At 51.9% G+C, this 23445-nt stretch overlaps 1 protein-coding gene across 2 annotated transcripts in view; it reads right to left on the bottom strand.

Moving 5' to 3' along the window:
• ARRB1 (arrestin beta 1) overlaps positions 1-23445 on the bottom strand; it is a 79948-nt gene that overhangs the window by 16714 nt on the left and 39789 nt on the right. For both annotated transcript variants that reach the window (XM_032639853.1, XM_032639854.1), the window contains exons 2-8: positions 10507-10537; positions 8663-8723; positions 5593-5637; positions 4638-4834; positions 3221-3280; positions 2362-2429; positions 58-193 (exon numbers count right to left, since the gene is read on the bottom strand). In XM_032639853.1, the coding sequence (XP_032495744.1) occupies positions 58-193; positions 2362-2429; positions 3221-3280; positions 4638-4834; positions 5593-5637; positions 8663-8723; positions 10507-10537 (598 nt within the window). The remainder of the gene's footprint in view (positions 1-57; positions 194-2361; positions 2430-3220; positions 3281-4637; positions 4835-5592; positions 5638-8662; positions 8724-10506; positions 10538-23445) is intronic.

The following is a 23445-nucleotide window of genomic DNA, read 5'->3' as shown; positions in this document are numbered from 1 at the left end:
TGAGGCTCCAGCCCTGGGGGAGTGGCCCCCACCCCCTGCCAAGCCCGAGCCTCCTACCTCCTTATCCAGGGAGGCCTCCAGATGCAAGGGCTTATCCGACATGAGGAACTGCCTGGTGGTCTCAGCTGTGGGCTGGGGGCCAGGCCTCTCCGGGGCGTACTGCACCTTCCGGATGATCAGGCGCACAGAATTCCTAGTGGAGATGGGTAGAGCAAAAGATGACCAGAGTCACCTGCCTCCATCCTCTTTCCTTGCGACCCTCACATCCTTCTCTTGCTGAAGAGACTGCCATGGTTCCCATGACATTGGACTCCGGTCCAAACTGCAGAGTTTGGCATAGGGCCTTGTCACCATCTGGTCCCACTCCAACCTCCTCCATCTTGTCCCCAGCCTCCTCCACTTCTTCACTATCATTCTCGATGGTCTATCTAGTCCTATTTCTGAAGCTCTGCTTATACTGGGTCCCAGCCTATAACACTCTCTTCCAGCCTCTGTCCTCATTTGCTTCCTTCCTCAAGGCCCAGCCAAACACCTGCTCTACCAGGAAACTCCCGAGATCCGCCCACTCTGATCTTCTCCTGGTCCGAACTCCCTCCCACCACATCAGAGGCCGAACCGTCCCACGGCAGCACTTCACGTGGATCTGTGTGCTGGTAGCCAGCGGACGCTAAGAAAGCGACTGTTGTTTCACCTCCTGCATCTCTCATGTCACCTAACAGTGTGAGTTCTTTAAGGACAGACGTTTTTGTCTACATTGTTCACTACTGTATTCTCAGTATTTATGACAGTGCCTGCTGCCATATAATAAATACCTGCTAAATATCTATTAAATAAAAATATACACAGGGAACAAGGGGCCCATGCAGAAACGGGGCTCAGAGAGGTGAAGGAGTTCAATGAGGGGGAGTGCATTCAGGCAGGGGGAGTAAAGAGGATAAAGACTCAGTGAGAGGATGGAGGCCCAGAGATGGGATGGGGCTCAATGAAGGTGATGGGCTCAGGGAGGAAACAAGGACACGAAGATTTGGTGAGGGGATGGGACTCAGTCAGGCAGTCTCCTGACTGTCAGGTGTGCTAGGTATCCCGGCATCCCTCTTTCTCAGCTAAGCCACCTCCATTCCCTGAGCTGGATAGCCGGGGCTAAAGTCCTAGCTCTCCCCATGTTAACTATATGACCTTGAGTAAATTAACCTCCGTGCCTCAGTCTCCTCATCTGTAAAAGGGTGACAACAGCAGGACCCACTTCTTAGGGTTGCTGTGAGGACTGAATTAGTTCATACATGTCCATCACTTTGAACTGTGTCTGGTGTCTAATAAGCTCTTGATAAGTGATAGTTGCTATATCATTATTAGTAACTCCAGCGTGGACTTAAAATGTCCCATTGGTGGTAAGTGCTGGCTCTCAATGCTGCCTCCTCTTCCCTGCTCTGGTTAGGCCACCTACCACAACCTACAACCCCCTTCCTTTCTTCTGATCTCAGGGCTTAAGAAGAAAAGGGGGACAGAGAAGCAAGGGAGAAGGATCCCATCTCCACACACACGTAAGCTGCCAGGCTGGAGTTAGAGATGTGCAATGCATCCTGCGACCACTAGGTGGCAAACTCAGCCCGCTCCCTAAGAGGCTGCAGCGCCCTCAGGAAGCAGGGTGCATCAGAGCTGGGGGCTGAGGCCAGAGCCAGAGCAAAGCCTGACCCCAGGAGGGGCAGGTGTGAGCGCGGGGCTGGGCAGCTCACCCCAGAAGTCAGGGCCAGCTATTTCTGGCTGCTAGCTTGGGCTCTCTGTATGCCCAGGGCTGTGTCTCTCCAGGAAAAGGTTTCCCCTCTCTGACATACGGCTGACCTCCTCCCTCTGCCCTGGGTGGGTTCACGTTCTCCCCTTCCCTGCCTTGTTTAGAAGCCTCCATTGACACCCCCCTAACCCGCCGCCACAAGCTCCTGCTGATGGCCTCCCAGGAGAACTGGGAGATGGGGGTCCAAGCTGGCGGGAAACATCTTGTTCACTGTTTAAAACAATCTGATTTTCGTTTTTCGTTTTTTTTCCAAAACAAAATTAAAGGACACGTCGTCTGGAGAGGAAGAGATTAGAGGCAGGGAGATAAGGGAAGCGGGTACAGTGGTGCAAAGGGAAAAGCGCTGAGGCCTGAGCCAAGGCAACTGAGCCACCTCCCCCAGGAAGCCCTCACAACCTGCAAGCCTTCCCGAGTGCCCTTTGCAGAGTTCCCAAGGCTGGAACTTGAGGCCCCTCCTCGCACACTTCCAGGCATTGTGACTTCTGTCTTCTTCGGATTTTGCCCATCCTGTCTCCCTACCCCTGCCAGCAGGCAGCCCACGCCCAGGCAGGCGGAAGCTGCGCCCTTCTCACCGCTTGTGGATCTTCTCCTCCAGGTTCTCGGCGCAGAAGGCTTTCACTTCATAGTCCACACCGCAGGCCTGTGGGGAGGGGTCACTGACCGCAGAGCCTTGGAGAGGACCGGCTCCCGTGAGCACAGCCTGCCCACCCTCTCATTTAACAAGGCCGCTGGATGGGAGCACCACGTTCCCACGGCCTGACCCCCCTCGTCTGACTCGGAGCCCTGCGCTCAGCCAGCCGCGGGGCTGCCTCCCCCATCCGACCTTCCCGCAGAGCTGCTCCCCGACCGGGCTCCTCTCCAGACTCCTGCCTGTCTGGGGGGCTGTCCTCATCACTCAGCGAGGCAGCCGCCCAGAAACAACAACAGGCACCTCTGCAGCCCTGTTTAGAGAGCTCCCCCTGACCTCCGGTGCACAGACCCTGCACTGGGCGTGTCCCTGCAGCGTCTCACTCCACCCTCTAGACCGCACGACGAGGCACATCCTACCACCTCCATTTCGCAGATGAGGAAACGGGCTCAGAGATCTGAGGCCTGGGCCACTCATGGTGTCACTCCTCTCTGAGCCTCAGTTTCCCCACCTGTGAAACAGTGATGACTGCACCTCCGCACAAGGTTGTGAGGCCAGCTGGTCTTCCAGAGAACATTCTGCAGATGACACCAGGTCACCGAGTGACCCTGGGCACATAACTGAGTGATACCGTATCTGCTGCCCTGTCTGAAAAGACTGCTTATCTGAGGTGGGGTCAGCCTGGCCTAGAGGCAAGGAGGCTTCTACACGGAGGGTTCCAGCACCCTCCCCAGAGAGAAAGCCAGGGAACTGGAGACACAGTGTCCTGGACCCAGAGAGATGCTCCCTTGGGGGTGACCCACCTTCCCTGTGTCTTCAGGCCCCGGCTGCAACGTCACGGAACATGGGAGGTTCGGAGCGATCTGTTAAGAGGACGGACAGACCTGTCACATTCACCACTGACCTCTCTGTGTCTCCCACCCCAGGCACCCATACACACATTCACCAGACCAGGGGACCCTGAGGACAGGCCATGTCCCTCCCATCAGACTAGGGAATTCAGGGGACAGCCCATGTTTCCCCCATCAGACCATGCCAAGCCACGCCCCATGTTTAGACCAGAGGCCCCTTCAGTAAAGCCAAGGATTTCGGTGTTTTTCTTTATCTAAGGGTTTAACCCAGCACAGTCCCCACAGAACAAGAGTTGAAAAGGTCTTTCCATGATGTCCACTGTGGTAGGCAGAATAATGGCCCCCCAAAGATGTCCACATCCCCATCTCCAAAACCTGTGATGTTACCTTAAATGGCAAAAGGAACTCTACAGTGTGATTCAGTTAAGGATCCTGAGATGGGGAGATTACCCTGGATTAACCAGATGGGCCTTATCACAGGGTCCTTAACAGTGAAAGCAGGAAGCAGAAAAGACAGCGTCAGAGTGATGGGATTCGAGAAAGACTGGACCAGCCATTGCTGGCTTTGAAGATGGAGGAGGGGCAGGCTAGGGACCAAAGAGTGTGAGTGGTTTCCAGAAGCAGGAGAAGACAAGGAAACCGTTTCCCTCCTGGCCTCCAGAAAGAATGCAGCCCTGCTGACACCTGATTTTAGCCCCGTGAGACCTGATTTTGATTTCTGACCTCCAGAACTGTAAGATAACACATTCGTGTTTTAATTAGCAGGTTTAATTACTACCAGGTTTGCAATGATTCGTTCTAGCTGCCACAAGAAGCTAACACATCTATAACAGAGAGGATGGCTCTGCATCCTCTCCCCTTCTCTGACCCTCACAGAAAGCCAGGGGATTTCACTGAATCACAGAATCAGAGTCTGAGAAAAAGTTAATTTGAAAATCCAGAATCTTGGGGTCTTGGAGTGGAAAGATGGTCGAGCAGGGAAATCCACTACTTGCCATCCTCGTTTGTGAGCTGGGTTGAAGCAGGACTAGTGGGCAGCCGGTCTGAGGGAGGAGACAGCCTTGTGGTGACCCAGGGGCCAGAAAGGGCTCCTTCTTTCTCTGCAGCAGCCCCGCTCGACCCCCCTTTCTCCCACCAATGACCCGGACTCAGGAGGGTCTGGGGAGCAGCGCAGAGGTAAGGGTGATGCCCCTGGCAGTGGCCAGAGACACTTACCAGGCAACATAAGTGCCAATGCCCTGGTCCCAGTGTACACTGGGAAACTGGGTGGCACGGCGCTGCTGCCCCAGCTGCCCCCATATGCCTGCCCAGAGGGCTTGCTAGACGTGATGCTTCTGGAATGGGGCCCCAGGGGCTGGCAGTCTCTGACCTCAAAGGTGAAAGGGTAGGCGTGCTCGCCCAGCTTCTTGATGAGGCGCTCCTGCAGCCGAGTCAGGGGTTTCTTGTCCTCAGGGGCTGGCGGGAAGGACTGCACGTTGGCCACAAACAGGTCCTTGCGAAAGGTCAGGCCCAGGACATCCAGGTCCTCCCGGCCGTAGCGGAAGGCGCAGGTCAGTGTCACATAGACTGTGGGAGCAGGGGGCACTAAGGAGGGGCCTGGGAGGGCAGCAAACACGCCCCCCAGAGCGTGAGCCGCAGCCCTGGGACTGGCCCCACTGGAGGCACAGGTCTGTCCCAGAGCTCCTGCGGGGAGGGCTGCGCTGCCCTTGGGATGGGGTGTCAGGTGCCTGGCCCCTGGGAGGAAGTGGGGCTGACTGCTAGATCGGTTCTGTTCTTCTCCACCCCCACTGCAGCCCAGGGCATGTGTGGAGAGGGTCTGACAGGGTTGATAGGGGCTGGGAAGGAGCACAGTGGGAAAGAGTAGTGGGAGGGGAAACAAGTGCTGGGTGGTATCCGGAAGGCTCAGAGTCTTGTCCCACTCACCCACCCCCCGCCCCGCCTCCTGTCCTCCTGCTGACCTTAGACATTCCTTGACCTCCCCAGGAATCAATCTTCTCTTCTGTACAATGAGACCCTAACTCCTGCTCTGTTTGCATCCCCAGCCTTGCAACAGTCATGATGGATTGATGTAAAAGGGCTCAGGGCATTAGAAGGTTCTCCCAAAATGGGCGCGGGCAGGGCCGCCCCAGGCCGGGGGAGGCCAAGGCACCTGCTCTGACGTTGACAGGAGCTATCGAGGGAAGTACCAGCAGGGAGGGGCAGGGACAGGTTTGTTGCCTCTCTTACTGCTGATATTCTGCCTGCGAGTCAGGAAGGCCCTCGGCTGGAGGTCATGGAGGAAAAGGAGGCCCCTTGACAGGCTGGGGGTAAGGGCCACAGCTCACCTCTCCTCTCCTTGAGATACTCAGGATCCACCAGGACCACACCATCTGGAGGAAGGACAGAGGGTGAGTAGACTTGACCATTCCAACTTCTGAGCCCCAAACACCAAGTTAAATTTAAACTCAACCATTCGTCTGTCCAAAAGCATCATGAACGAAATGGGGAGGCCAGCGCCCGGTCGATGGTGCCACCATGTCCCCGCCTTACACACCCACCCAGTCTGGCCTGACAGACCCAGCTCACAACTTTGGGCAGATTATTTAACTTCTGTTTCTTCATCTGTTAGTCAGAATAATAAGATGGGTCCAAAACCCCAGTATCAGGTATACTCTGGCATTCAGAAGGTTTGAATTGTAGAAAGGCCATATGGTCCATCTTCCATGGGTTCTCTAATGTCTTCTGCCAGCCCTGGGGCAGCACCCCTTGTCAAACTCATTGATACCCCTGCAGGGAGACGCAAATATTTTCACCAAGAGGGTCACTAAGGTATCGGTGGCCTCCCATCAGTTCAGGTCAGGTTTGCCACTGATTGACTTTTGTGTCAAACTCATGAACATTTTGGGGCTTGCAGAGCTTTGGGATTTGGGATTATCAGATCCTGTAGTACCTACGTCATAGGGCTCCTGTGAGGACGAAATGAGTCAGTATGTGTAAAGTGTTAGACACTGCCTGACACATGTGACACCATGGAGAATGTCCCAAGGCCTGGTCTTGGGAGTACAGAGTCCAGCTGAAGACGAAGGATGTTTTCTCTGCCCAGACCCCAGGAGGCCAAAAAGACTGGCTCAGGGGTCACCCTGTCACCTGCCCTCCCCAGTCTAACCCACAGCCCCCCTCACCCCACACTGACCCCCAGAGCTGACCCCTCAGAGGCCACATTAGGAAGTGAGTGCCCGGAGGGTTCCTGGTCTTCTCCCAGTGCTGGGCAGGTCCAAGGGACGACTGGTCAGGGGGTGCCCACCCCGTGCCCAGAGCCTGACGTGCATCTTCCCTCCTTTTACCGTGGGCTTTCCTCTGGGCCTGGGCACCAGGGGCTGAGTGGAAACTCAATGCAGAGGACATCCCAGCAAGGGCACTTCCCGAACCAGGGGTGTCAAGGAAGGCTCCCTGGGGGAGGGGGAGGGGGAACCAGGTCTTAAGGGCAAGCAAAGGTCATCATTTAGGTGACCAAGGGACAGCCCAAGGTGGGCAGTGGGAAGAGCACGGCTCTGAGGCTTGGGAGAGCAGACCCCAGAGGCGTAGGAGGAAGGAGGGCCGGGCCTGACCTTAAACGTCCTGTCTGTGAGGTCAGGGGGCTCGGACTTGCCCCTGAGTTTGCAGGGTAACCAGGGGTAGAGTTAAACATCGGGAAGACACAACATTGTGAGAGAAAAAGATTTTCTCACTGTGGGTCATTTGAGCAGCTCTGGACGATGCCCCAGCACTCTCTGGGATCTGCAGGGCCTGGCATGAAGCAGGTGCTCTGTGAACACTTGTCAAACAGTTCTCAGGGTACCTGTGTGTGTTAGGGGAGCCAGATCCCTCCTGTCCCTCTCCCCAGTCCCCGTGACCCCGCTGCTATCCTTAAAGGCCAAGGGGTGTGAACAGCCCTGGCCTCAGACAGCCTGTAGGAAACTCTGTCTTGGAGCAGGCCACAGGCGAACACAGGGACGCTTGCTCCCTGCCTCCAAGTTCAGGGAGGAGATGGAGATGGTAGAGGGGGCAGTGAGCTTCAGAGGACTCCAGACGGGGCTGGGGAGAAGAAGTGGGGTGGGGTCATAGTACTCCAGGCCAGGAAGGGAGGGGCCTGGAGTAGAGCTGGACCCTGCAGCCCACAGCCTGCTCAGGGACCCCAGGGACTCCCCAGGTCTCCTTCCGTAACGTCACAAAGGCCTTCCTCTCAGCGAGCTGAAACCTCCCACTCTGCTCTCTCTGCTCCCACCTGGGTTCCGGAACCACAAGTCACTCCTGGCCCCTTGGCCCCAGCAAAGCCCGCAGGGATGTGATGACAGGCCACATTCTCTGCCAATTTTTCCCCAAGCAACACATCCTACTTTCTTCACCTGGACTTGGCCTCATGCAGTTTCCAGGGCCCATCCTCCCAAACTGTCACCTTCTTTGGCCTCACTCGGGTTTGTTCACGTCCCTCTTTAATCATTTAACCTCTCTGGGCCTCGTCCACATTTGTAAAATAGGGGTCGTCCTGGGCCTCCCTCCCTCAAACAGTTGTGGGAAGAGGCAATGAGACTGAGGAGGTTCTTTAAGGAGAGCTTTGGTTCTTAGAATCCTAACTGGGGGCGATTCCGCCCCACAAGGGGATATTCGCAAGGTCTAACAACATTTTTGATTGTCGTACTGGGATGGGGGGACTGCTGGTGTCTAAAGGGTAGAGACCAGGAATGCTGCTAAGCATCCTTCAACAGAGAGGATGCCCCCCGCCAGCAAAGAATTATCCAATTCAAAACGTCAAGAGTGCTGAGGCTGAGAAGCCCTGAACAAGAAAAAGTCCTTGCAAGGTGCCTTCAGCCACAGCCCAACCTCCGGTAAGAACCCCACGTCAGCGAGGACAGCCTCCATTTCACAAGCCCCTAGGTTTTCCCGTCACCTCCCACCCTTTGCCATTAGGAGGGAGCAGAACAAAGGTTCTGCGAAGCCAGACTGCCTGGGTTTGTTTGAATCCAGGCTCCTCGATCTACTCGCTCTGTGACCTGGAGGAAGTCACTTAACCTCCCTGTGCCTCGTTCTCCTCGGTAAAGCAGGGATGATAATAGTAGCAGTTACCCTCGGTGTTGGGTACATAATAAGGCTCACGATAAGTGGTGGCTGTTGTCATCCTCCTGGTGTCATCAGGACACCGGCCCTGCTTCTTTCCTCAATCCTTCCCACAATTTCCTCTCACAGGTCCCTCAGTTGAAGAGGAAAGTAGCTGCTTGGTAAGCTTTTGCTGACTGAACGCACGTCCTGTTCTTGGTACCAGGCCACTCTGGAGACCTGAAGGCTATTCCTGGGCAGCTTCAACACGCTCTTCTCTGGAAGGAGCCAGGCCAACCCTGCCTCCCCCCGCCCCTCCCTCTCTGGCCTCCAGGGACTCACCCACGGGGTCCACGAGGTCGATGTGGTCCACAAAGTCCCGCTTTCCCAGGTAGACGGTGAGCTGGGGAGGAGAGGCACAGAGGGTGTTAGCAGCTGTGGGCCCCCGCCCTAGAGGAAACCCTGGGAGCTGCCCCTGAAACCCCTGGACCCAACCCTAGCCCTCATCAAAATCCTAACTGGACTTGGACCTGAGCCCCAGTCCTAATACTAACAAGCCCTTGTATAATTTTTAAAGCACCCGTTCATCCCAAAGTCCTGTGAAGAAGTTCTTATTGTTCCCATTTTGCAGATGAGGACACTGAGGCCTGCAGGGATCTTCATGCCAAGCACCACTGAGGGTGGAGAGGCGGCAGCAAAGGAGTCTGCTGGGAGGGGGTGCTGGGTGCATCTCTGAAAGGACGGGGGGACCCAGAGCAGGGCCAGCAGCGCCGAGAGGGTGCTCTGAACACTGAGCTCTGTGCCCTTCACTGCTCCCGGCCTCTGTGCAGCCTGCAGAGATCCACTCGAAGGAGGACTTGTTTTCCGAGGCAGTGAGTGCCCCGCTCGTTAACCAGTCTTCAGGGAAGAACCCCAGAGCTAGAATCCAGAGTGTCATCCTGGATGCTTCCTACTCCTCCCCAATCCCTAAATACTGACGAGTCTCCCTCCACCAGATTTCTCCATCCTCACAGCCAGCCTTGGCTGAACTACACACCAGCCCTTTGATGGTCTGCTGCCTGGAGCCTCCCATGCTTCGGACCTTTCTCCCCTCCTTAGCCACACTGGTCATCCTAAAATGCAAATCTAACCATGGTAGTCTGGTCTGAAAACCCTCTGATGGTTCCTCAGTGCCCAGAGGTAAAATGACAAATGAGTTTCATTCCAAATGCCAACTCTGATTGATTGGTAGGGGCTGCCTGGGGCCCTGGGTTGAGAAGAATCCAAGATGGAATATGGGCTCAGCAGGAAAGGGTGAACAGTGATTGGTGATGTCTGCCTCGGGCTCAGAAGGGAGACGTGGGTGATTGGTGATGTCTGCTGTGGGCTCAGAAGGGAGATGTGGGTGCACGTGGTGCTATCTGCCAGCCCAGGCCAGGAGTCCGAGCTCCTAAGCCGGGCCACCTCCCCCTCTCAGCTCCCGCTCCCTCTGCCTCCCTCTTGGCACCCAGACTCCCTACAACTTATATTCACGCCTTGTATGCCCTTTTCCACCCTGCCTTGCCTGGGAATGCATCTTTCCCCACAGAAGCCATCCCTGACCACCGAGGCTGGGTCTGCAGCTATACTTACCACTTTATATTGAAATTACCAGTTTCTGTGTCTACCTCCCACATCTGGCCCTGAGGGGCACGGGCTGTGCCTTATTTATCTCAGTACACCCTACCCCGATTCCCACTGGCTCAGCCTATACCTGACGTGGAATGATGTCAGTAATATGCGCTGAACTGAGAGGAAAGCAGGATGGAGCCTGGGGCCGTATTAAGAAAGAGAACAGGGCAGGCACTGGGAGCTGCCCCGGATAACAGGGCTCAGTAGAGAGGCTCCAGGGGCCGCTCATGCCGGAGGACTCACCACCCCTGAGGACCTTGGCACTCGCTTTGATTATTGCACTCACAGTGCAGCCTCTCCGTGACGGGCCACACCAGGGCAGGGGTTCCCTAAAGTCCAGGAGAGTCGTCCTGCCCCCCTGAGACGGCAAGTTTGCTGACAGGGCCCCTCTCCTTGTAGTCGAGGGCTCCTAAGGACAGGGCTGTGTCTCTCCCTCAGACAGGCTGTGCAGGTCCTTCGCAGCAGTAAAGATGCTGGAAGAGGGGATGAGAGTTTGAGGACAGAGAGGAGACAGGGTGCGGCTGCTACAGACTCACCTTTCCATTGGGGCTCGCCTTCTTGAACACCCTGGGGAGAGAAAGAGCGGGAAGGCCAGGTTAGCATATCCCGCCCAGGGGTAGGTTCCTGCAGGCCGTCCCTCGGCAGGACCAGAACAAGGGGTCTGGAGTGACTTGAAGGCACCAACCAAGCGCTGGGAGCCGGAACAGTGCCTGGCATGATCAGATCTCACTCTCTTCCACTGCCATCCCCACCTGAGACGCCATGCTTGCCTTTATAGGTCCCCTGGGCTCCCTCGACAGCCCCCTCGGTCTGTTCCTCACCCAGCAGGTGGAGGGAGTCTTCCAAGATAGGTCAGGCCTGGCCGCTCATTTGCTCAATGTCCTCCCAGCTCACGCATTGGCACGGCCTTGTGTGTGTGGTTTGCCCTCCCCCTTTACCTCCCAGCTTCACCTCCCCCTACTCTCCCCCATCCTCCAGCCGCAAGCCTGCTTGCCTTTCCTCCAACACACCAGGGTGGTCCGAGGCAGTGAGTGCAACAGTCCCTTCCCTGGGACGTTCTCCCCGCACAGATACACTTGCCCAGCCCCGCGCTTTATACGATGAAGCTTCACCCTGTGCCTACCCAGGGTTCCAAATCCTCTCACTGTACTTTCCCTTTTTCCACAGCACTCACCACTTCCTAACCCACTACATGACTGACTCTCGGATTACATTTACGCCTGTCTACCCTGCTAACGTCACCTCCACGAGGGCAGGATCTTTGTCTCTCTCGTCCACTGATGCGCCCCAAGCACCTAGAACGGCACATCTAGTAGGTGTTTAATAACTCTGTGTTAATGAATGGTAGGCAGCCAGCACTTAATAGATAATTAGTTGAGAGGGTGAATGAATGAATTAGTGAAGGAATCAACAGAGGAACTGAGGCCAGGAAGGGAGGGGATGTGCCCACGGCCACACAGCAGAGCACGGATGTGGGGTCGGGCAGAGGCATGGTCCCTGACTCCCGTAAAGTGCTCCCTCTGCCTCCCAGAGCACACCCTGGGCCCCAGCAGCTCTTCCTGCTGTCTCCCTGCAGCTGGTCTGGGAGCCTGAGGCCCCTCACCTATCCCCCATCATCCAGCCCCAGAACCGCTCAGAGCAATGTTGGGAGGGAGAGAAGAAAGCTAGAGACGGAGACCCAGAGGCAGAGAAGGTATTGGAGGAGGGAGGGGAGGGAGGGAGGGAGAGGAGGGGGATGCTGGCTCTGGAGATGTGACAATAAAGGATGGAATGAGAGATGATAAAACAAACAAACAAGAGAGGGAGAGAGAGACAGTCACACACAGAGAGAGATGGAGCAGACACAGAGCAACAGAGCAGACCTGCACGCGCTGAGAGCGATGCAGGCAGCCCACATCCTGGAGGGGCAGGAGGTCCAGCAGGCATCCAGGGCAAGGCGGGGTGAGGCCCACAGTGTCCCAGCGACAGCAGGTCCTCCCAGAAGGGGAGTGGGGTGGTGGCTCTGTGCTGCCTCCGTAGCCCCCCCCCATCACTCCTCCCCCTTACTTTTGGGGCCCAAGGGACCACTGATGGGTCTGAGCTTGGTTGGCAAATAAGAGCCTAGCACATCCCTCCCCCACCTCCCCTAGGAGTTCTGGGTTTTTCTCCTCCTCATAAATATTTATCAGTGTTTGGAGTGTGAAGATGCCACAGTCAGCTGGGGTATAATAATTGCTAAAGTGAGAAAAAAATACAGATCACACAGTTTGAACTAGCAGCTCCCAAGCTAAGGCGGGACCTGCAGAGGAGACCAGAGAAGTGACAGGCCACAGAGATCTCAGCTGCTTCCGGAAGCCTCAGTCCACCCCTCAGGAGCCCTGGGTCTGATGGAAAGGAGGGGCCACAAATGCCTGAGGCCATCCCAGTGACCCCTGAGAGGGACCAGCGGCACCCTGGCCACAGGAAGCTGGTGCGGGGGGCCAGCTGGGAGTAGTGATAGAGAGAGAAGGGAGGGAGGGAAGGAAGGAAGAAGCAATTAACATTTTTATAAAGTAGGAACTAGCATTTGTTGAGTGCCCAATTATTTCTCATAACAGCACTGTGAAATGAGCATTATAACCCTCATTTTACAGACAACGAACTCGAGATTCAAAGAGACGTAGTAATTTTCCCAGAAACATACAGCAAGCAAGGGGCTAATAAGTCAGGATTCAGACCCAGTTCTGTCTGTCTGCCTCCAGAGGCTGGTTATTTTCTGTCCAACCCTGCTGCTTTCCTAAAGCAGGTGTTTTTATCAACGTCAGGAATAACAGAAAAAGGGGAAATGAGGACAGGAGCTGGGGGGAGAAATGAAAGGGTGAGGAAGGAGCGACCAGGAGAGTAAGCGTGACGAGGGGCAGGAAGCACGGCCAGCCCAGCAGTGGGAGATGGCCCGCTGCTAACTCAACCAGCCACCAGGCCACCTCCTCAGGAAGCTGGACGCTGATGGCTTCCTCAGACAACAACAACAGCTGCGGGCGCACTCCAGGCTTGTACGCCCTCAGCATGTCTCAGTATTTTTCCCAGAACACTGTTGTTGATCCTTCCACAATCCCATTTCAGAGATGAGAAAACTGAGGCTCAAAGAGGTGAATTATGGCTGCCTGTCTCCAGAGCCCATGTCCTTTCCACTCTGTCCCACAGCCAAACGGTCCCTGAAACAACTCCACTGGCTCCCTGACCACAATGCAGTCAGAGAAAAGGCCCCTGCAGGGGTGCTTGCAGTTCACTGGGACCCCCACCTGGTGCAGGACCTCAGAGATGGCTTCTGCCTGTCCACTTTGAAGAGCAAGCACAAACACACAAAACTGAGGTAAAAGCCAAACTTCCAGACTGTGGGATGGCTGGGTTTAGTTCATCCCCAAGTCCCGTTTGTACCCCATAAGCCTGACCCTCAGAGCCAAAGCTGGGTCCCACGCAAGAAATACTGGTGGTGTTCTAGCTGATTAAGACTCTCTGGAGATAAGGAACAGAAGCCCACCTAGCAGAGCTCAAGAAAAGGAGAGGGTATGATAAGGAGGCAAAAATCTCACGGGAAGGATATGCAGGCAGGACGCACGGGGGCTGGAGCGGGGAACGGGGAAGCCATCAGCCTCTCAGGCGGCTGCTCTCTCTCTCCACCTCTCTCCCTGGGGCTGCATGTTCTCCCGGCTGCACTGCTCTGTGTGCGGCTGCTACATTGCCTCTGTGGACCAACTCTCTACTTACTCAGGGCTTTTCTGCCCCTCCATCACTTTGGCTTTGCATGTGACTCTCACTCCGACCCTATTTCTACTCTGCCTCTGCTCAGCTTCCCACGGTGAACTGGTTGAATGGCCCAATTCCAAATCCCCAGGAGAGGAATTTCATTGGTCAGTTTTGGTCAGGTGTCCGATGCCTGGGCCAATCAGCTAGGCTTAGGGTGTGTCATGTGGTCCATCAGGCATGGGCAGAGGAGGGTCTGTAGAGCAGTGTTTTTCAACCCAGGGGTCACAACCCATTAGTTGACAATGAAATCAACTTACAGAGTTGCCACCAGCACTTTGTTGTTGTTGCTTTTTAATGCAATAGAATAAAAGATACAAGCATCAGGTGCAGATGGCAACGATATAGTAGATACTACTATATTTTACCAATATTCTATTGCCCTCTAAGGCTGGGCATATGGGTGGATCAAATTTCTCCAGTCCTATGAAGTTAGTCGTGCCCATGCAGCTTGCTCTGGCCAAGGAAACATGAGTAGAAGTGCCATATGTCACTTCCGGGCAGAAGCATTTAAGGGCTGGTGCATGATTCCCCATGCTGTTTATATTAGTCTTCTATGGAGGCTATAACAAAGGGTCACAAACTTAGTGGCTTAAAACAACATAAATGTATTATCTGGCAGTTCTGTGGTTCAGAAGTTCAAAATGTACCTCACTAGGTTAAAATCAAGATGTTAGCAGGGCTGCGTTCCTTTCCAGAGGCTCTAGGGGTAAATCTGTTTCCTTGCCCTTTCCACCCACATTCCATGTCTCAAGGCCTCTTCCTCCATCTTCAAAGCCAGCAACAGCAGGTTGGGTTCTTACCACATTGCATCGCTCTGACCTCCTCTTCTGCCTCCCTCTTCCACTTTTAAAGACCCTTATGAATACATGTAGCTCCCTATTTAAAGATCAACTGATTTTAGGAACCTTAATTCCATCTGCAACTATAATTCCCCTTTGCCATGTGATATAACATATTCAAAGGTTCCAAGGATTAGGACGTAGACATTGTTGGGGGGCCATTCTTCTGTCTACCACAGCCTCTTTCCTCTATCACTGAAACCAGCAATGATCTGGATGGGAAAGCCTTCAGAGACCGAAATCCCAGGGCTCTCCTGCTAGATGATAGACATGTAGCATGAGAGAGAAAAAAAGCTCTTGAGCCACTGACATTTGGGGGTTGTTTGTAACTGCAGCAGACCAGCTTCTCCTGGCCAATAGGAAAAGTAAATATTATTTAGTAAAACATTTGTTTCAGATGAACTGAGTTACAATGTAAAATGAATACCATGCTGCACATTTTTAACTGTTTAAAATCCACTGTTCTAGAGAACATGCCCAAAACAAACATGCTGTAGTAGTGTCTGTGCAGCCTGCTGGATCCTATTTTCTGATTCTGCCGCTTTTCTGTGTGCCTCCAGCCCTCCCAATGTCCCTTTGTGCCTATAGGGAGAGGCCTATATCATGAGGGACCCAGAACGAAGTACCTTCCTAGATAGATTATCCAACAACCAAGAGTTTATAAGTTTGTATAGTACAGCCAAACAATGGAATAATACTACATAGCATTGAAATTATGCTTGCATCTTTCATAACACAGGGAAATGCCTATGATAGAATATTAAGCAGAATAAATCAGGAATCAAAACAGTATTTTTGGCATGAGCTCAACTTTATACTCAATAAATACCCAAAAGAAAGAAGGAGAAGACAAGGTTGTTAATATGGCAATACTCCTCAAACTGATCTATGAATTCAATGCAACCCCTATCAAAAATCGCAGCTGGATTTTTTGCATTAATTGACAGGCTGATCATAAAATTCATATGGAAATGTAATAGCCAAAACAATCTTGAAAAAAAAAAAGGAACAAAGTTGGAGGACTCAGACTTCCCAAATTCAAAACTTACTACAGAGACTTCCCTGGTGGCACAGTGGTTAAAAATCTGCCTGCCAATGCAGGGGACATGGGTTCGACCCCTGGTCCGGGAAGATCCCACATGCCGCGGAGCAACTAAGCCCGTGTGTCACAACTACTGAGCCTGCGTTCTAAAGCCCGCAAGCCACAACTACTGAAGCCCGTGCACCTAGAGCCCGTGCTCCACAACAAGAGAAGCCACCTCAATGAGAAGCACACGCACCGCAACAAAGAGTAGCCCCCGCTCTCCACAACTAGAGAAGGCCTGCGCGCAGCAACAAAGACCCAATGCAACCAAAAATAAATTAAATAAATAAATTTATTTAAAAAAGAAAAAAACTTACTACAAAGCTACAGTAATCAAGAATGTGTGATCCTGGCATAAAGATAGACATAGAGATCAATGGAACAAAATTGAGAGTCCAGAAATAGACCCATATATTTATGGTCAATTGATTATCAGCAAGGGAACCAAGACAAGTCTTTGGAAATAGTCTTTTCAGCAAATGAATCTTGGACAACTGGATATCCATATGCAAAAGAATGAAGTCAGAGTCCCTCCACTTCACACCATATACAAAAATTAACTCAAAATGTACCAAAGATCTAAATGTAAGAGCTACAACTATAAAACTCTTAGAAGAAAACATAAGTGTAAATCTACATGACCTTGGATAAGACAACGGTTTCTTAGATATGACACCACAAGCACAGGCAACTAAAGGAAAAAGTAGATAAATTGCACTTTATCAAAATTAAAAACTCTGGAGCTTCAAAAGTCACTATCAAGAAAGTAAAAAGACAATCCACAAAATGGAGCAAATATTTTCAAATCATGTATCTAATAAGAGTCTAGTATCCAGGATATATAAAGACCCTATTACGATTCAACAACAAACAGGCAACTCAATTAAAAACAAGCAATGAATTTGAATAGCCATTTCTTCAAAGAAGATACACAAGTGGCCAATAAGCACATGAAAAGATCACTAGCCATGGGGGAAATGCAAATTAAAGCCACAATGAGGGGAATTCCCTGGCTGTCCAGTGGTTAGGACTCTGCCTTCACTGCCAAGGGCCTGGGTTCAATCCCTGGTCAGGGAACTAAGATCCCACAAGCTGCTTGGTGTGGCAGGGCGGGGGGAGCCACAGTGAGATATTTCACACCCACTAGGATAGCTATAGTGAAAAAGAAGGATAGGGACTTCCCTGGTGGCACAGTGGTTAAGAATCTGCCTGCCAATGCAGAGGACATGGGTTCGAGCCGTGGTCCACAAGATCCCACATGCCCCGGAGCAACTAAGCCCATGCGCCACAACTACTGCACCTGCACGCTAGAGCCCGCGAGCCACAACTAGAGCCCGTGTGCCACAACTACTGAGCCTGTGCTCTAGAGCCTGCGAGCCACAACTACTGAAGCCCACGCGCCTAGAGCCCGTGCTCCACAACAAGAGAAGCCACAGCAACGAGAAGCCCGCGTGCCGCAACGAACAGTAGCCCCCATTCGCCACAACTAGAGAAAGCCCACGCGCAGCAACAAAGATCCCATGCAGCCAAAAATAAACAAATAAGTAAATAAAATTAAAAAAAAAAAGAAAAAGAAGAACAATAGCAAGTGTTATCAAGGGTGTGGAGAAACAAGAACCCTCGTACATTGCTGGTGGTAATGTAAAGCAGTGCAGTCGCTTTGGCAAACAGTCTGGCTGTCCCTCTAAACATTAAACAGAGTTAACATATGACCCAGCAATTCCATTCCTAGGTAGATACCCAAGAGAACTGAAAATGATGTCCACACAAAAACTTGTACATAAATGTTCATAGTGGCATTATTCATAACAGTCACAAAAAGTGAAAAAAAAGTCCATCAATTGATGAATCTATTTTTTTAAATGCGGCATATACATTCAATGGAATATTATTTAACCATAAAAAGGAATGAAGCACTGATTCATGCTACAACATGGATGAACCTCGAAAGTATTGTATTAAGTGAAAGAAGCCAGACACAAAAAACCATATATTGTGTGATTCCACTTACACGAAATGTCCAGAATAGGCAACTACATAGAAACAGAAAGAAGATCAGTGGTTACCCGGGGCTGGTGGGAGGGGGAAATGGGAAGTGATTGCTAATGGGGTGATGAAAATATTCTGGAATTAGATAGTGGTGATGGTTATACAACCTTGTGAAAATACTCAAAAACACTAAAACTGCTAACATTATGGTATGTAAATATCTCAGTTTTAAAAACTAAAACTAAAAACAACCCCAAAAAATGAATGAAAGGAAAGGAAATGTGCCTAAATGTTAACAGGGGTTGAAGGAAACTCCGTCCACCCACCCACTCATTCCTTTATATCCCTTATTTTTCCATGTTGTACAATGAGCACAAATTACTTCATAAAGATGCCAGGGCTTCCCTAACAAGGTATGTTTCAAGTCTTAGTGAGAAAAATATTGTAAGCACAGTAGAGAAAATATGGATCCTGTCATTTGGATCCTTTGATGCTAGAATCTCTGATTTTGCGATTTTACAAGCCAGAGTGCACATCTCTGTGATTCCTCAGCAACTTCCCCAAGCCTGCTGTGTCAACTGCTAGAACTGCGTGCTGTGTCTTCTGCTCAGCACTCTCCTTCTCCGGGAAGCTTTCCCTGACTCCCCCCCAGGTCTGGATTAGACGCCCCCCAACTCCCACACCCAGTGTGTCTCCGTCACAACATTTACCACACTCTGTAAAAGTCTGTTTACTCACCCTCTGCTTCTCTTTCATAACTTATATGAGAGTAGAGATCTTATTTGTATTTTTGACACTGGATCCCTGGGGCACAGCACGGTGCCTGGGCCACAGTAGGTGCTCAGTAAATAAAAACAGGTGGGATGCTGTTGAATGAATGCCCTAAGAGAGAATTAGTCAATAGTGAGGATGGATGACGTTTAAAAAGATGGTGGGGATGGTCCTTTGCTCTGGTTGAGTGGACTCCAGGGATTTCTTCTTCTATGTATGCTTCTCTTTGGCTGTCAGGATCAATAGGCACCGGGCTTAGAAAATACTTCATAGGGGCAGGGTCCCAGCCACCATCAGGCTGAGCCAGGTATACAACTGATACACCCACACGGGCCTCTGCTCAGCTTTGACCAATGACTCTCCCATTTATCATTCACTTACCCGGTAAACATTCACACTCCTACCACTGCCAGGCTCTGCAGGCACTAAGATGTTCCTGCTGACAAAAAAACCACGGTATAGTCAAGTAGATAAACCCACCAATCACGTCGGCCACCGTGCATTAAGCTTTCCCTGTAATCCAGGTGCTGTGCTAAGAACTTCACACACATTAAGATAGTATATTATGCCATCTAAACATTCCCATTTTTCAAAGGGGAAACCTGAGCTTCAGAGACCGTGAATAACTTAATCAATGTCTCAAAGCCAGCATCAGAAAACTCATACAGGAGAGGAAGCCCATGAACGGGCTGCCTATGGGAAATCATTTAGCCAAACATGTCTTACTCAGCATCAGAAAACTCATCTTGTAGAGCTTATCCACGAACGTAGATTCACTACCAGTGAACTGAGAGAGCACTGGCAACAATTCAATCCTTTGCAGCGTCAGAAAATTCATGTTAGATAAAAATGCTATGAATGTCGGGAGACCTTCAGATGTTAAGCTCAATCAACAACAGAAAACTCATCCAGGAGAGAAATCAGGTGCCAGTTACTACTCTAAGTGCGTCATAAATATTAACTCATTTGTTCCTCCAACAACATATGAGGAGGTACGACTATCCCACTTTCGCAGATGAGGAAACTGAGGCACAGAGGGTCTAAGTCATTTGCCCAAGGTCACACAGCTAGTAAGGTGCTCATCTTGATATTGGAACCCAGGCAGTCTAGCTGCAGGGATGACACTTTTCACCACTCACAATACTACCTTATAGGTAGGATTGTGTGGTTCTGTCTGAGGGGGTCAGGAAAGGCTTCAAGGGAGGAAGTAGCAATGAGGGGGATCTTGAAGAACACACAGAGGTGTGGAAGAGGTGACAGCACTGCAGGTGGGGGCCTCACAACTGAGTCCACTGTGCGTTTGAGAGACAGTCGGCAATCTGCAGTATGTCCCAAGTGCCTGGGAGGAGCACCAGGGAAGAGGATGGGCCAGAGAAGGGTCCACCCGCTTCCCTGATAGTCACGGAGCACCTCCATGCCCCAGGCCCTGGGCTAGGTATAAAGGGCCTCGAATGCCAGACTAAGGACCTCAGACCATATCCAGAAGGCAATGGGGAGCCATAGGCACTTAGGGGGAAGGAGAATGGCCAGGACTGTACCTTGGACACAGAGATGCTGTCACCCCATACCTTTCCCCCATCCCTGTGCCTGACAGCAGTCATAGCTCAGCTGGGTAGGGTGGGGACCTGCAAGGGGGCATTCACCCTCAGGTACACCCGCCCTACATTCTGACCCACTTTCCTGGGTGTGAGAACAGCCATCAGGGAGCCGGGAGGTGTGAGGAGCAGGTAGCTGCGGCAGCAAAGAGGTTTCTAGAGCCCTTATCACACCCTCCCTGGTAGCAGAGTTATTTGTGTGTAGGCTTGTCTGCTCTGCCAGAACTGAACAGCCCTCCCTGTGTCAGAACAGTGCCTGCCTGTTTACCCACCATTAGTGCACCTGCTTCTCAGGACAGCCCAGGACAGGGGGAGGAGGCAAGAAGACAGGAGATGTCACCCCTGTTTCACAGATTTGGGGAGCATGAGGGATCACAGTGTAGCCTGCTTTATTTCCCAGACGGAGAAATCAACGGAAGAGAAGAATCTTGCACCCGGCCAAGAAACTAAGGCCCAGAGAGACTCTGGGGTGTGTCCAGTCACAGACTGGGAGGAGAGCCCCAGGCTTCTGGTGCTCCTGTCACACGCCTGCTCAGAATCGTGCATGGCTTCCTTGGGCACAGGCCTGAGGGGTGAGGGGTGGTGGATGGGGGTCTGGCCAAGTCAAGCTCCTGGGCTCCAGACTTCTCACAGGCGTCTAGGCAGACAGCAATTGCTCCAGCCTCTTGACAACATTCATGTGTTCACTTTTCTAGCCATGATCCATATATGTGAAGATTTCCAGGGGGTGCAGAGTGAGGGAGGAGGGGAGCCACCAGATGGCCACGGACAGAGGGGAGAGTTTCTTAAAGGAGTCTGGCCCATTTTCTAGTAACCCACAAAACTGGAGATCTGAAATTGAAAGCTAGTAATTTCACCAAGCAGGCTGGCAGCTGGATCCCAAAGAGCCCACAAACTGCACCTGAATGCTCTCCAGCCTTCTCGAGGGTTGAGAGGCAGGAAGGGAAGGGTGCTGGCAGAGGAAACAGTGCAGACGCTGAAGCACGCAGACCCCGCCTGAGTCCTGTGTGACCTTGAGTTTTGCTTCCTCTCTGAGGCATACGTTCCATCATCTGGAAAGTGGGGTTGATATCTACCCCACAGGTGAAGGCATATATAAAGCCTTGGTACCTAGTAGGGAATGATAAAGGGAAGCGGACATCATTGGGACTGTAATTATTATTGCTCTTATCCTCATTCCCTGAGCCAACACTCTGCCTTCCCTCCAGCGCCCAGGGGAGGGTTCTTGCCCAGCTGTCCCTCAGGTGGGAGGGGATGGTTATATTAACTCCACCGGAGACAAACAAGTTTTTTTAGCTGTCTCTCTCTCAGTCTTGGGTAGAAAACAGCAGTTTATGATATTCTCTTCCTAGTTTAGCCCCTCACATTCCAGAAATCTCCAGGGACACGCCCTGTTATTCCCTCTTTCTGTAATAGCCTTTCTATCGGTTCTCCCACTGCAATCCCTCCCATCCTTCTTCCCAATGTCACCTCATCCAAGAAGCCTTCCCTGACTGCTTCAGCTTAAAGTGTCCTTGCCCTGACCCCTTCCTCCTTCCCTCTCTCCATCCATCTCTGCTACTCCCCTCCTTGCTTTTCTTCCTTTTTTTCCAATCTCTGGGCCTGACACTGTTCTTACCTCCAGAAGATACAGGCCCCTGTGCCCTGTCACCAGGACACCTGCACTCTGGAGCAGGGAGAGAGAGAGATACTCCACAAATAAACAAAACCCTCCCTCAGAAGCACAGCAGGAGGGTGGGATGATACAATGTATGATGTGCCCAGCTCAGCTTCAGGCACACAATAGCCACCCACACATGCACTTCTCCCTTCCTCGCCTCTATTCTGCCCCATGTCCCCTCAGCATCCACACGAGCCTGCACATCTCTGCTCCCCAGTGGATGGCGTGGAGTGAAATACTGACAAGCTCCAGAGAGCAGGAACCCTGTCTTCCTTCAGTCATCTTCCTTGGTATATAGTGGGTGCTTAGTAAATATTTCGAATGAATGAATAAATGCATAAACAAGGGCCAAACCCTGAGCTTGAAGATGGGGAAGAATAGGACTTGGGCCAAGAGGCGATTCAGAGGCGGGCCGCCTGGCCGTCAGGATAAAACACGGGTGTGTGACGCGGCAGCCATGGTTTTCCCAGTGGGAAGACTTTATTCAAAGTTCTACTTGCGTGTGTGTGTGTGTGTGTGTGTGTGTGTGTGTGTGTGTGTGTGTGTGTTTTGTTTTTGTTTTTGCCAATTTGCATATATAAACTTTTAGGGATACAGAAGAACATATAGTAAAATAAGATATTGATTCAGAAGTGTTACTTTTTTCTCCATTGTCACATTTCATGAAATATCAGAACAGATCAGTAGGGCAGTGCATCTCCCACTTTGCTTCAACCACTCTGGGGGCCAGTCAGGGGCTGAGAGCCCTCTGTGGTCAGGAGCTCTGTCCAGATTGAAAGGTATGGCCTAGGATAGTGGCTCTTTCTTGAGAAAGAATTTTGGGGAGAAAACCCCACATCTTATATTTAGCTAGATACAGTGCCCATGATGGGCTGGAGCTGGCTTGTACAGGCTCATAGAGCCGACTGTCACACTTGTAGGAATGTTGTGAGCTAGTTGTTAAACACAGCCATTGCCAATGGCTCTCTGCTGGGGGTGAAGTGGCTGTCTCAGCCCCCTGGGGGACATTTGGCAATGTCTAGAGACATCTGGGTGATCACGACTTGGGGGAAGGGTGCTACTGGCATCTAGTGGGCGGAGGTCATGGGTGCTGCCTGCACAATGTGTAGGCCGGCCCCTTCCCTGCTCCCAACAAAAAACCTCGAGCCCAAATATTAACAGTGCTGATGGTGAGAAATCCTGATCCAAAATTACAATTAAATAAATTATATTAAAAACAAAGGGAGGGGGACTTCCCTGGTGGCACAGCGGTTAAGAATCTGCCTGCCAATGCAGGGGACACAGGTTCGATCCCTGGTCCAGGAAGATCCCACATGCCACGGAGCAGCTAAGTCCATGAGCCACAACTACTGAGGCTGTGCTCTAGAGCCTGCGAGCCACAACTACTGAGCCCTCGTGCCACAACTACTGAAGCCCACACGCCTAGAGCTTGTGCTCCGCAACAAGAGAAGCCACCGCAATAAAGAGTAGCCACCACTCTCCACAACTAGAGGAAGCCCTCATGCAGCAAAAAAGACCCAACGTAGCCAAAAATAAATAAATAAATAAATTTTTTTAAAAAGTTAAAAAAAACAACAAAGGGAGGGCTTCCCTGGTGGCGCAGTGGTTAAAAATCCGCCTGCCAATGCAGGGGACACGGGTTCGAGCCCTGGTCCAGGAAGATCCCACATGCTGCGGAGCAACTAAGCCCATGCACCACAACTACTGAGCCCGCACTCTAGAGCCCGTGAGCCACAACTACTGAGCCCTGCACCACAACTACTGAAACCCGT

Source organism: Phocoena sinus, chromosome 8 (genome assembly GCF_008692025.1).
Source record: "Phocoena sinus isolate mPhoSin1 chromosome 8, mPhoSin1.pri, whole genome shotgun sequence".
NCBI classification, from domain to species: domain Eukaryota; kingdom Metazoa; phylum Chordata; class Mammalia; order Artiodactyla; family Phocoenidae; genus Phocoena; species Phocoena sinus.
This window is presented reverse-complemented; position numbering and strand designations above follow the sequence as displayed.